The sequence below is a fragment of the Cryptotermes secundus genome, unplaced genomic scaffold (assembly GCF_002891405.2).
Source record: "Cryptotermes secundus unplaced genomic scaffold, Csec_1.0 scaffold105, whole genome shotgun sequence".
Taxonomy (NCBI): domain Eukaryota; kingdom Metazoa; phylum Arthropoda; class Insecta; order Blattodea; family Kalotermitidae; genus Cryptotermes; species Cryptotermes secundus.
The window spans coordinates 315254-329664 of record NW_019725415.1 but is presented as its reverse complement, the minus strand read 5'-3'; the positions used below and the strand labels follow the sequence as shown (position 1 = coordinate 329664).

General features: G+C 41.0%; 1 protein-coding gene across 1 annotated transcript in view; it reads left to right on the top strand.

Moving 5' to 3' along the window:
• The first annotated feature begins 5330 nt into the window (after nucleotides 1-5330).
• LOC111863308 (flocculation protein FLO11-like) overlaps nucleotides 5331-14411 on the top strand; it is a 208396-nt gene continuing 199315 nt past the window's right edge. Inside the window, exon 1 of the mRNA XM_023849504.2 lies at nucleotides 5331-6911. Within this exon, the coding sequence (XP_023705272.2) occupies nucleotides 5975-6911 (937 nt within the window). The 5' untranslated portion in view covers nucleotides 5331-5974. The remainder of the gene's footprint in view (nucleotides 6912-14411) is intronic.

Below are 14411 nucleotides of genomic sequence, written 5' to 3'. Positions count from 1 at the left end.
CTGCCAGTAGCTACGCTACCGCTGGTATAGCTCTCAGGGTCCTTGGCATACTCAAACCCCCTCACCACGATAAGGTGGAGACACCAACGAGGGGGAGTAAATATATGCAGTAATATAAACAGAGCACTGAAGCGAAGAGGAGTGACACTTCACACACTTTCAGATGGAAGTCAAACTTGGGTTATGAAGAGGAAAACTTATATTATTGCAGGATGTAGACCAGTTGCTAAGTAATGACTCTGTAAACAACGCCCGTTGCTAGGTAATGCCGTAAACAGTAACACAGGAATGATGTTCTTTATGCGGTCTGAGCGATAACCGCGTGACGCAATAATAGAAGAAATGCTGGGAGTTGTGTTTTGTATGCTCCCCATGCTGAGGTGTCATAAGAATGACAGATCTAAAGTTTAGTTAGCTGTAAGACTGTCGTCGGCCAGTAAGGGCGTGAACACGGAAGCTGATCAAGCTACGCCGTTGGAAGTCGTTATCAGGCGACGACAGGTGAAGACACAGCAGACTGAGAAGATTTCGTACCTGCTGTAGTGAACTGCAGAGTGTGTGAATTAGCGTTAGTGCTATGGTTACTTCTAGTTACGTTCTGTAAGAGTTCAGTAAATACAATTACCGATCCAAAACCAGTCTCTAGTCACTAATACTCATGACAATATATTGAAACTGAAGCATAGGAAATAATGTTTTAACAAATGTCAAATAATATACTTTTTGGATACTGGATCAGACAAAATTAAAAATGTCACTGCTATACGGATTGAAGTCAATAGGTGTGAATAAATGAATAGGCCTACAGATAAAGAAAATGAACGCACTTACACAGACCTAACAGACGTCACACTTCGCCACAAATAACACAGCTAGGCTTCAGCCATACATGGATACATGTTTGTAAGTCTATGTATGAGGAGACGAAACAAGACTTCATTTCGAAACTGGAATGGGCTTGCTCCTGGCACGTGGAAAGTGGAGGAAGTGTGGGCATGTCTGTATTTAGTAATGACTGCATCGGAGTTTGGAATTGTAGCCCTTTTTCATAAGCAACAGGATCAATCTAAGACTATAGTCTACAGTCTATAGGCCTATTGTTATCCCAATATATTTCAATTCGAAGAGTGGTTTAATTTAACATAAGATAGATTCATCCACCCTGAAAAAATTAATCTGTTTGTTAAGTACTTATGCATATACATGTTTTGTGAAGTCTCCTATCCAATGGGTACAGGGGCTCTTTCCGCGGGTGTAAAGCGGCAGGGGCGTGAATCTGACAACTGACACCCAACTAGTGCCGAGGTCAAGAAAATGTAGTTCTATACAGCCACTCCCCCATACGCCTTCATGGCGTAGCGCTTACTTAGTTAAGCACAGGGACAACTTTACCTTTATCTGTTTCGTGATTAAGACGGAAAGATTTATGAAAACAGAATAATTAGGTGATTTAGAGTCAATTAAAAATTAATTTATTTAGAGATTAATTTATTCCAATAACTTAGGCTTACCTACCCATGAAGTGCCACTGACCTCAAGAATAATTAACTCCCTTCTGAAAAAGTGGAGCATTCAGAATCCCGCATGTCTGTGTGTCTGACTGCCTGTCTCCACAGCCAGCCGTACCCAGAAAGCAGACGGGCGTTTAGGCACAACCTAGACAAGGCTGATTCTAATATTGTAAACAAATTTCTTTGCCTACCATTTGGTACAGAACCTTCTTTTTCGTAACCAGACAAAGAAGAAAAAGCAAAATAAACATATAATTCTCTGATATCCTAGATATGACCGAGGTTTGAAGTGCGGCTGACTTACATAAGAGGCCTAGTTGAAAATGTGTGGAATACGCCTATACGAGTTGTGAAGATCTGATTCACGGTGCTTATGAAGATTTCTAACTCTTCTGGATGTGACGCCGTCTAGTTTGAGTAATCGTTACTCACATTTCGAATCGTCTGGCCTATTCCTGCAGGAAAATATTTAGTAGCTGCTTTGCATGAATATAGGCCCGCACTGGTCTGGTAACTATATAGTGAAATTCTTCTTATGAAAGCTAGGAATAGAGCCCAGGTTAGTTACAAATGTGGGGCCCCAATCCCACTCCAAAAACCATGTAAATAAATGTAATAAATTTGTAGTGTCAAAACGCAATAATAAAGAAATATACCGAGCTAGTTCTTTACAATGGTTTCATCTAACAACTGCTACATATTTCGGTACAAAATTAGGACCATTTTGAGGCCGTTTCACTAAATATGTTTCATGTTACTGAAACATCTCAATATGGATCCGTATTAGTTTTAATCATTTCTATACCGTGAGACGTATTTAGTGAAACTGCCTGAAGATAATCCTAAATACGGGCCGAAACCAATGTAAGAAATTAAATTGGTTGTTGTTGCGCTGACCGCCAAAATAACACAAACATGACACAAACAAGGGGATGCAAACAGAGAAGACAAAATATAATAATATAAAATCAGAATCTCTCCACCCAAATAACGCAAACGAATGTCGTTGAAAGTACAACAATAAGAAGCCAACAATTCGATTAAAGGGAACTCCCACGTTCTGGTTTATGACTTATTTAAAATTAAATGAGGGTATATTTTGGGCCCCCTTGGGGTATGGGCTTGTACAAAAGGGCTCTGTTGGCCCTCTTCTACATGGGGATGGTTAGAAACATAGCTAAGTACAGGTAGACTTACCAAACTCCTTTAGCACAGAGCCATTTACTAAATCGAATTTAAAGTAAGTACAAGAAATTACTTGAAAATTCATCTCACTTTTGGAGAATTTGTGCTATATTGGTTATCGTATTAGCCAGATTATACGAACAGTTATTTTGTCAAATGCTGCTTCTTAGAAAATGTCAAATAATATTTTTCTATTTTATTTGATTTTAGAAAAATAAGGGTGCTGCCTTTTGTTCGGGCTTCTGTCATATTCCAAGAATCTTGTATTTAAGTGTAATTAAGGAAACAAAACCATTTTCACACATGTTCCCACCCACTAAGAAGTGTCTAAGTTAAGCACAAACTAAGCTTAAAGCCTGTACATTGTTCAGAAAATCCTTACAGGTATTAAAACTTCTCATTTGTCCTCTTTCCTACGAGATGTGTCTGACGGAAGGTACCGACATTAGTGTAGGCCTATAGCGTAAGGATAGTCTGTTCGCTGTACCTTAATCATAATAGAACTTTTTTTCTTTCCTCGGCAGTACAGCCCCAGTGGGCCTAGGCCTACCTCCATGAACTTCTCCGTTCACTTCGGTTTTTCTAGATCTTACACATGGGCGAGTGATCAGCTCGTCGCAAGGCCTCTACCTGTAGACAAACACAGAAAAACGCACACAAACATCCATGCCCTGAGTGGGATTCGAACCCACGATCCCGGTTTCCAAGCGAGCCAAGACAGTACATGCCTTAGACCGCTCGGCTACCGTGACCGGCACAATAGACCTACTGCTGCAAATTAAACGACTACTAGATTTTTATGATTTGAGGTTTTCACAGAGGTGACTAAGAAGAATGCAGTCTTCCGGGATGTGGTGTCGTGTACATCTCGTGCGAGCCGACGTTCCGTAGGAACTTATCGCCTCCTTCTTCAGGGTATAAAAATCCGCGAGCTAGGAACCGGCGTTAGCAGGTGGCTTAGACTAAGTAGCGAGAAGGAAAGTGTTAGTGACTTAAACAGAGTATGATTATGGGCTCCCTGTTTTGAATTCGAAGGGCTTGAACTCTACATGCCTCTAACTTGCAGCTTGAATCTGAAGAATGTAAACTACAGAGTCTATTTTCTTCAGATTCAAAGGCTTCAAAATTCATATGAACCTAAACTGAATGTCACATTTTAAACAATTCTGACACATGTAAGATTTTTCGAGGCGGTGGCTATGAAGGATGCCGTTTTCTGGGATGTGACGCTCTGTATACATTGTGTAAACCGACGTTTCGGAGGAACGTATCGCCTCTTTCTTCATGGTATAAAAATTCCGCCAGCGAGGAACCAGCGTGAGCAGGTGGCTGCAGCCTGAAGATGAGGCGATACGTNAGCCCGAAGAAGAGGCGATACGTTCCTCCGAAACGTCGGTTCACACAATGTCTACGCGGCGCCACATCCCAGAAAATGGCATTCTACAATTTTGACACAGATTTCTGCATCGTAGGCCTAATCAATATGAATCCAGTTAGGGCGTGTACATACTTTGAATTCAAAGGATAAATTCGAACTGCTGTCTGAAGAAATTTGGATTCAAAAGTTTCAAGCTCCATAATCCTCTAAATTCGAAATTAATATGGCCGGATGCTGAATTCGAAACATAAATTCCATCTACAGTTTTAAGCAATTTGGATGCAAACTTTTAAACACCGTTTCGATTTACGTTTCTAGAACGTGATGATACTCGCTCGCTGTTTGAAAGGAGGGTGGCTGTTGACGCTTGGCTGTCACCGCCTACTTGACGTCAGAAGAATCAACTGAAAGATAATTAGTAAATGTTCTTGTGTGCTGTGTGTGCGCGCACTACATCACTTCTTTTTGTTCCTTTACTCCTTTGTTTGTACCGAAGTAAAGATCTGACAGTGTCACGTTAGTCCATTACTGCCACATGCCTGGCTAAGGCAGAGCAAGCCGACATCTCGGGGGCTGGTCCGTGGTTACGGTTGGTCTACCTGGCACACTGCAAGGAGGAGTTTCGGAGCGTTAGTTAACCAATCCGTGAGATGGAGGCGGAGCTCCGTTGTGTCCTGGCTAGGGCAGGACATAAGGATCTTCCTAGCTAAACGTCTGTTTTCCCGACGTGGGTGGGGGGAGTGAGAGAGGGATGAGGGTAGATTGTTGGAACAACTTCCTAAAGACCAGTTCTCTTGTCGTGACAGCAGAGCTCGTACAGCCGATGTTAGGTTTTTGTGTGGTGCGATGTTGAGGGAACAGCCCATTAGTTTACACTTTCCTTCTTTACTTTGAACGTCAACTTGTGGATCCAGAGTCACTTCCTTCTGTCCTGGTCACAATTCGCCAAACCTGAACCACTGAAAGTTCGCAAGTCTATCCCGCAATCATCTGATACTCAGAAAGAAATTTCAACCTGCTACATGATATGAAACTATTAAATTATTTCGTTTTCTCCTTCCTATACAAAGTAATTCCACCGGTTTGCTCCCCTCCACCACTAGCACCACCGCCCCTCTAAGCCATTATCAGTTGCGGCAAACGCTATTGGATAAGCTTCGAGTAAAAAGGAACCGATTTAAAAATACGAAATCCCACCTCTGCGCCATCCCCTCGGAAATAGTAACCCCTCCCACTGGCTGCTAGAATAATAATCATCATCAGAATCGTCTGGGGCTCCGACACGAAGAATGTCAGTGTGTATGTGTGTGTGTGTTCAGTAATTTATCCGCTTTGATGAACCAGCGTATGACAGCTCCGAGCCGGGGCCTGCTTTCTCCTTCTGTAGCCGTGTGACAGCCGCAGGAGACTGGACAAATGTTATATTTCCGCGTTGATTTGCATCGTGTGTCTTGTATTGCAACATAGAAGCGAAGCAGTGTCTACGTTCCGTTGTTTCCTAAAGGTCAGTGCGGTGAAATTAATTACTGAACAAATAACTACAAGTTCATGAAAATTCTTATTTAAAGGGATAAGTTTCTTGGCTTTTACCCGGCCTCCGTTAATGGCAAGAAGGTTTACGTACGTTGGACGAAGATTAATAAAGAGCTTCTTCAGTGTGACAGCAACACAGAATGAAATTCACTGAATGCTTTGTGTCAAATGGGTAAGAAATGAGTGCATATGGACCCAGAATATAGTGCGTAAGCTAATGTGACATTAAATTTAAATTACGAATTCATTAACTATTTACCATTATAGAAGAAAGAAATATTTGCGTTGAAATTTCAAAATTCTGCATCATTGCAAGAAGTGTGTGACTGGACAGATACGAGACCAGGCCTGCCGATAGGACCTCCACATGTGTAGTAACTTAATAATGGATGGTACGGAAGTGGTGCAGAGTAGCAGCACCAAGTCAGATGCGAGTCCTCTGTCCTCCCCATCATGTGCCACGAACAACAATGGAACGGCTTTGGAGGACGGTGAAGACGACGGGGACATCAGTGTGGGCTGTCCGTCTCCTGCTCCGTCAGGTCCCCAGCAGGTGGACACGTCCTCCAGCAACTCGTCCTCGTGCTTCAGCAGCACGCGGACAACTGTGGCCGAACAAGACACCCACAGTGAGGAGACCCTTGACGAGGATGACTACTTCAAGCCCCTGAAGAAGCTCAAGATGATTCAGATAAACAAAGTTGCTGTCGCCTTGACGACGAGCCGTAAACAACCGCCGACGAATGTGACAGTTGCTGCCCTACCGGCGTCCAGGCACATAAATAGCAATCAGGCTACAGGTGTTAAGTCGTTTTCGATCCTGGACATTCTGAACCACAGGCCGCGGACTAACACGAACGAGCGAGCAGTCAGTGAGTCCAACTCGGCGCGAATCGTAAGGCCGTGGGACCTGAACACGACGAACGGCGTCTTATCACCTCCGCCTCTGCATCACCGCCCCAAATCCGCGGACATGTGCTACGCTAGTGAAACCCTAAGCTCAACATGTAGCAGCGGACGCTCCAGCACAGCTGGAAGTATCGCCAGTGATTGTTGTACCAGTCCTGATATCATCAACTGCACCATTAGCAACAGCCCTACCACGTCAGCTGCACAGGTGAGACACCGTGCGGCGGTTGTTGCACAGCACCACAGGCACTTCTCGACGGCTCAAAGAGCGACGTCATCGGGAAAGGGATCCTCGGCGTCGAGTAGCGGGAAGACGCCGAACACGTCGCCGTTGGACGCGCTCTTCCAGATGACGAGCAAGACTTTCGAGGAGTTAAACGGAGAAGCCGTGTCGGGTAAGTCTGAAAATGAGTGACTGCACTTAACTTAAGCTTTGTGTTAGACAAGTAAGGCGAAGAGCCATGAGTACCTTAACATAAGTCACGGCTGGAGTCTGAAGAACCCTACAGAGAAATACGTAGGCTTAATGCGCGCAGTGTTCATCCATCCGGAATATGAGAGCCCAAAGTAATGGGGGTGGAAACGCGGCTCTGAGTGTATGAATTACGTTATTTCATTACGATGTAAGGTAAGTTACAAGCCTCTGCCAGCTTTTGGGCCCTACTCATCCGCACTTACGTCATTTGAATCTGACTTAAAATGCAGGGTTTTCTCAGTGGCAAAAGCTCTCACGAAAAAGCTGTCATTCAAGAAAGTTTAAGATTAGTTAGTCTTGCTTAAGAGCCACAAATTCGGAGGCCACTAGGAGTTTCACTGTGAAATAGAATCTCTACTTCTATAATAAAGTTTAACTGTCTATTCTTTAATGGTGCGTCATATGTACAGACAAAAACATTGAGGCCCATGCAAAGATAAATTTTGTCTCAAGTCCTACAGGTTAAAGGTTGTTAACAACAAAAAGACTAAAAAACGGAATAATTTTTCAGCCATAAGATCAACAAAATCCCTGGCTTACGTCAAGAAATGAATTGCGATTGCATTTAGCAAGAAGCCATTGAACAGTCCGAGTGAAACAACACACAGGAAAGACAGGATTATCACCATGTCTCACTAGAACCTCAAATAATTTTATTTTTAGATAGAAGAGTAAAGGCACATAGAAAAACTCTGCAGTGCAAATATTTGGTCCTTAATCACATTTCATTAACAAATAGACGTAAGAAACAATAATTTCACTTTAAAATAAAACGCGAGGAGGTACATGAAAGTAACATAGTCAAAACGTTGTTTCTAGAATGTTTGTCCCACGCCACGCACAAGACCGAGGGATTTTCTACTTCTTTATGTTTCGAATATAAGGCTGAACTTCTGTGTGGTGCATGGTGTAAGTTAGGGAATTACGTGTTTAAGTTCAATAAATCTGTAACGGCATCGCAAGTTGTACAGCCTTGTATCAGAGCTGGACTTTACAAGGCTCAAGAAGACCACTGACTAGCGCGACAGACTCACTTCCTTAAATAGCCTACTGTATTGTCAAGAGATTTGGTCCCACTGAGTTTATCCAGCATTAAGTTATTTCGATTTGCTGCATTTATTTGGACATAATATCCCATGATATTGGGGACGTTTACAGGCCAACTACTTCATACCATCCTTGTTACAAAACTGACACAATGACACTAGACCAGACGTAAGAGGAAAGCTAAAATCTCGCTTGGTTTCCTCTTGTGTTACTACCACAACACTGAAGAAATTTAAGGTCTCTCTTATGAAAGAATAAAAATAGGAAGTGCCAGAATTTAAAATAGTAGACACCAGATGGAAATAAGTTCTAAAAGTTTGTGATGATGGTAAATTGTTACAATTAATATGTTGCTGGACATTATCCATCATCTTGTCTGTTCTTAAAAAACACATCTAGTTTCTATTAAAAACGGAGATAGGGGCTAGCTCTGTCTATTGGACCCAACTGAGTAGGTTTTACCTGAAGACGGGGACAGATTCCAGTTCCCGAAACGTTGTGTTTTTAATAGAAACTAGACGTGTTTTTTAACAACAGACAAGATGATGGATAATGTCCAGCAACATATTAATTGTAACCATATGGAAAGCCTAAAACCTGATTTATTATCACGTTAATATATTCATTATGAACTATGAAATTTCGACAGCATGAGAAAACAAAAGTAATTGAAGAATATTTGTGTTATTCCTTTCAGAGCCATGAAATTCACAATCCCTAAATATCTCTATTAACAGAAAATTACGTTAGCCTAACTTATCAGCTTGCATTAATTATATAAGGGTATTTTTGTTTGTCGGAATATTTCCCAATCGATAACAAAAATTTTCACTATAATAATTATGTCTTAAGAATGAAAACTGGACAGAAAATTCGAGAGAAATTGAAGTTAACTTTGCAGTGGGCTTACACGTTATAGGCCTATGAAGAACTGGGATGACAGCAAGTATTGACCAGATATTCCTGTATAGCCTAAAATGCGCTTACAACAGCCCTCGCTACTCAAGTTATTGTAATTGTTAGAAATGTACGAGTGATTCCTTTCTGGGACCAGTTAAGGAGGGTTAAGAAGGCAGCTTCTTGTAAGGAGTTTGTATGTTGGAACACCATCAAACGAGGGTGACTGTGAGCGGAATTTTTCGAATATGTTTTTGCAATAACTATAGGAATGAAGCTTTGCACTATTAACTGCATGAAACAAATGTACAGACTGTTTAATAATTCGTTGTTTTAAAATATCTGTAGCCTGTGTACTCCCTATAGCCTAGGGGTTTGTAGCCTACCTAACAGTGATATCTTGAGTTCCATCAAGAGTAAGGCCGTGTTAAATTTAGCCTAGAATAATTTTGTGAAATCTGTAGGCCTTGTAGCACACAATTTACAGGCCTATCCCTGTCACAGACCGTGAGACACGTTCATACAGATTCGACATAAATATACATACAATAATATGGGTCCAGGTACGTGAGCCCACGCAGGTCTATGTGTACACTTACACTCCAGAGGCCTGGGCCTTGTATGCTACTTCTGGCACGAAGAAAATACTGGTCTTCCCAAGAAGCGTTTTACAGCATGTGTAAATAAATATTCTGTTAGAAGTCTCAGTAGCATGTTGCATAACTTGTAGATTCTCAGAAAAAGATTAAAATATTTTACACTTAAATTCTTAAAAACTTCTAGACTTTTGTTCCGTTCTCTGTTGTCCCAACCTCAAATATCTAGGATATGAACTTCGTAGTCTGCGGTTACTATTTCATATCCTGTGGCAGTTAACTCTTCTAGCATAATAAATACGCCCTATAATTTATTGTCGCTTTGTATGTTACCTGCTGAAGAAGAGAAATTATGCAAATAATATTTAGGAAATATATTCAGCAGTGAAAATTCTGATTTTCCCGTATATGCACAATCACGAGTATTTAAATTGTTAAGAAACTAAGAAGAACAGAGTCTAGAAACATTTGTTTTTAATACAGAAACACCCATATGGCAACTGAAAATTTGCAATATATTAAGCAACTTTAAATTAGGATTAATTAGGGTCAAATAGTTGAAAATTAAAAATTGATAGTCAATTAATTTTACGAAACAACGACGTCACGTTGACATTCAAGAGACAAGAAACGGATCCCAGCTGTCAGAACTAACTGCTCTGTTTTAGGTCCCTTTAAGATTTTCCTTAATATTTGAGGAGTACTTCTTCGTAAATGAATGTTTCGCATGAATATTATAGTCAAATCATGACATAATTTTCGGCTTTCGTAGATTGTACAGTTAAATCAGTATCGTTAAAATAATTTAATAATGAATCGCCATGAGAACTTCACCAGCCTTCTTTCTGGAAGAGCTCTCCGTCCATTTAATGCCGTATATGCCCAAAAATAATTCACAGATTTTCCTCTTCAAGAAATTTGGCCCACATCCCGAAAGTTACCTATGTATTATATATTCGCACATATTTAAATAATAGTAAAATACTAATTAACAAGTTCCTTCTTACCTCCCTCCCAAAGGAAAAATGTTAATACTTCGGCAGTTGCTTATTTTGATTACTCAGATATTATTCAGCCTTATTATAAAAGTTAAGAGCAAAATTAGTTATTCCGGGAATGGGGATCAAGAAAATGTGGATCTATACATCCACTCCCCCATACGCCTTCATGGCATAATGCTTAATTAGTTAAGCACAGGGACAACTTTACAGATTCAGTTAAGTATCAAATTTCTTCCAAATCTCTTCCCACCTCGAAGGCGGCATTGTTACGAGCTTGCAAACGGACAGAGGTAAACCAATCAGCAGCATTCGCTGTTTGTCAGTAAACTTGCCTAGAAATACAGGCAAGATACAAAAGTAGGAGTATATACTGCGTAATCGTCTCTAATAGAGCAAAATAGGCTTGTTATTTTCCCTGATTTCGAAACCATGGTTCAGCTTTCTCTCTTCATCTAATTTCTACTTATAAAAACAAAACAATTGCACATAAACCTAAGTACTGTGATCCGAAGCAAGTCGCTAGCCCATCAGTAGCATTCTGATAATTACGTGCCTAACTAAACATATAGCACAAAGCCACTGTGGACGTATGTACGGCTCATGACACCACAATCACCACTAACAGAGCGAAAAGTAATAGACTTGTAGTCTGAAACTAATTAATTCCTTGGCTTTAGCCCGCAAGCGAACTATACCGAACGAGCGACCGCCGCTTGTCGGCGAAGTTAGTGTCAACTTTTGCAGATAGAGGGTGTCACGTGGTAAGTGCAACGAATTCCCAAGACCGTTAATCTCGGTTTTGTAGACCGAGATACTCTGAAAAGGAAAGTGAAAAAGATGTGGGTAAGAATAAAAAATTACTGATATTGTTATACAGAATTATTATGAGTTAACCCAACTATGGTTTTGCTTCAGTGAAACACTCCACTGCATGGCAAAAGTAACACAGATATTTAAATAAACTTCAGAGCTCTTCTGCAGGAAGCAATTGCTGAACAAAACCAAACTTCAAACTAATATGAAGAAACTGTTTCCGTCGAAAGGCCGTCTAAACGGATCACTCTGAAGTCCGATGAGCCCCAAAGAGTTACTCAGGTAGATATTATTTATACCTCCGCATTTTGTGTTCAGTGGGGTCGTTTGGATTTTATTCCAGGGAGGAAAGAGAGTGACAGTTAAAGACAATCTAAACAAAACAGAGTAAATATAGCAAATGTATGCAGAAAGAAACGTACTTGTTTACAGAAACGTCGGTGTTTTCAGTACCAGTCTTCCATTCCCAATTAATTGTCTGTAAACACATAATTTGTTGTTTCGTTCAAGAATTTACGGCTTGGTTTCGAGCCCCAATATTCCACCAAAATTGTTACTTCATTATATATGTTCTGATGACAGTCAAATTAATAGGGTTCGCTAACGGTACGCAGGCCACTGCAGAATGAAATTAAGTATATAAAGAAATAAGTGTATATATGTTGTAGTAAATAAAATATTTGCTCATACCATATGCCATAATTAAGAAGTTCTGTAGAAGATAAACTTTTTGAGGCAGTGCTAGGACAATTGACAAGTATTCTACGAATGAACATAATTATTATCATTAGTTTAAATCATCATCATTGTCATCACGGGCAAAGCAGCCCTTTTTAAGCCGTATCCTTCCTTAGAACATTCTACCGGATTTGACGGGATGTTCGCTTCTTCTGACTTCGTGACAATATATTTTTCACAGAACAGGGTCGTCAGCCTTGCGTCCATCAATTCACGTCCTCCATTTATAGGGTGGTCCAGTAATATCCCCCAGGCACTGGGTTTCTTTATCGTTGACTTGTACGACTCCCAGGGCGCTGTCGTGGAGGTACTCTAACCCACGTCTAATGGCAAAGAGCAAATTATTTACATTCGTATAGGGCTGATGAACACAGCTCTGAACGACAAGCATCAGAAGGAATTTTAAAGATATGAAATATGCTTACGTCAACTGATTCTGCTACAACAGCTGGCAGTGACAGATCGGAACGTCGAACGAAACAATCATTGCACAGAAACTGGGAAATTAAGGAGTTTTTATAGTTCTGAAGCGTACGCAACACTCAAAATTTCACGAATATTACAACGAACTCCATGGAGTACATTCCTTCTTGTGTGTCACTTAGCCGGACAACAAATTCCCAACCATTTGCGTAGCCCGAAATTTATTACAGTATTTATAAGGACTTGTCACTGGACCAGCTCAATCGAGCTTACACTTTCATGCCCTATATACCGAAGAAATATTTTTAATATCATCCTCACAACTACTTCTACATTGTCCCTTCCGCATAAGATTTCTGATTAAAATTTTGTATGATATCTAATTTATTTCCTTCGTTGTACATGTCTGTCACATCGTAATCCTGTTGATTTTATTACCGTAATGCGTTAGGGACTGTTTGCTGAGCAGCTCGCGTTATGAAGACTTCCAGGTTCAACAGTTCAGCTCACTAATGGCCTTTGCCTAGGCGTGCCTCTTTAGATGCAGACAGACGAATTGTAAGGTCAATACTGTGGCAATTCTAAAACAAAGAAACAATTTATTTCTGGTGCTCACGGGAATGAACGTAGGCAGGCTGCGGGCATAAGAGTATTCTGAAGAGCCGACCAACAATACAAAAAGTTAAAGTGACGACGGGGGCACGCAGTAGAATAGTTGGTTGAGGCACTATACTACAAGCAGGACACGACCGAGGGTTCGATTCCGATCAGGCCATTAAATTTTTTAATTTTATCTAATAATGCTTCCAGCCGCACTATAGATCTTGGTTAGACTCATCCTCTAAGAGAAATGAGTATCAGGAATCATCCTGGGGGGGTAAAGGGCGGCCGGAGCGTAAGGCTGACAATCTCATCGTCATCTGTGAGCCGATTGTCTAGAGAAAATGTGAGAGCCTCAAGGTCTCGCAATCCTATGGGCCTCCACGGCCTGTTGCAGGGATAGCGTTACCATTTAATTTTTCTAAATTGGACATTGGCTAAGAGGCAGAGAGCATAACAATTGGCATGATACTGAGGCTGAGAATAGCGGTCACGATTGTGACGGAGAGACAAACAGAGCAGAAGACTGCAACTACATATATTTACGTTATTTTTACACTAATACGAATTACACAAAGGATGCATTGAGCATTGCGATACATAGACTGAAAAAACATTTAGTTAATGACAACAAAATATGGAGCGACAATGAGAAGATTTTGTAGGGGACTATAAATGCTCCAGCGAGCCGGGATAGCTCAGTTGGTAAGGCGACTGGCCACGGGCTGGAGGACAGAGGAGTCGGAGTTCGAGTCTCGGTGGAGCAAGAATTTTCTCTTAACCACGTCGTCCAGACCGGCTCTGGGTTCCACTCGACCTTGTATATAATGGGTACCGGGGGTTCTTTCCTCGGGGGTAAAGCGGCTAAGGCGTGAAGCTGACCACTAACCTCCAACTAGTGCCGAGGTCAAGAAAGTGTGGACCTATACATCTACTCCTCCGTAAGCCTTCATGCTTAATTAGTTAAGCACAGGGAGAAATTTACATGTTTTTACCTTTACCTATAAATATTCTACAATGCTTGCAAGATTGATGAAGACAAATGCACCATTTCTGAAGTATGACTCACGGAATAAGAGAGTTAAGACGGAGACTGCACCCCTTGAGCACAGGAATTCAGAGTATGAAGCAAGGTATGTTTAGTTACTATAGGATTCTGACGAGGGTGTGTAACACACAGAGATATTGGGTTTTCGGACTTTATCCATCGTCCCGGTTTTAAGATAACTAAGAAAAACACGACGTTTCGGAAACTGGATCTGTTTCCTAAACGTCGTGTTTTTCTTAGTTATCTTAAAAAAAAAG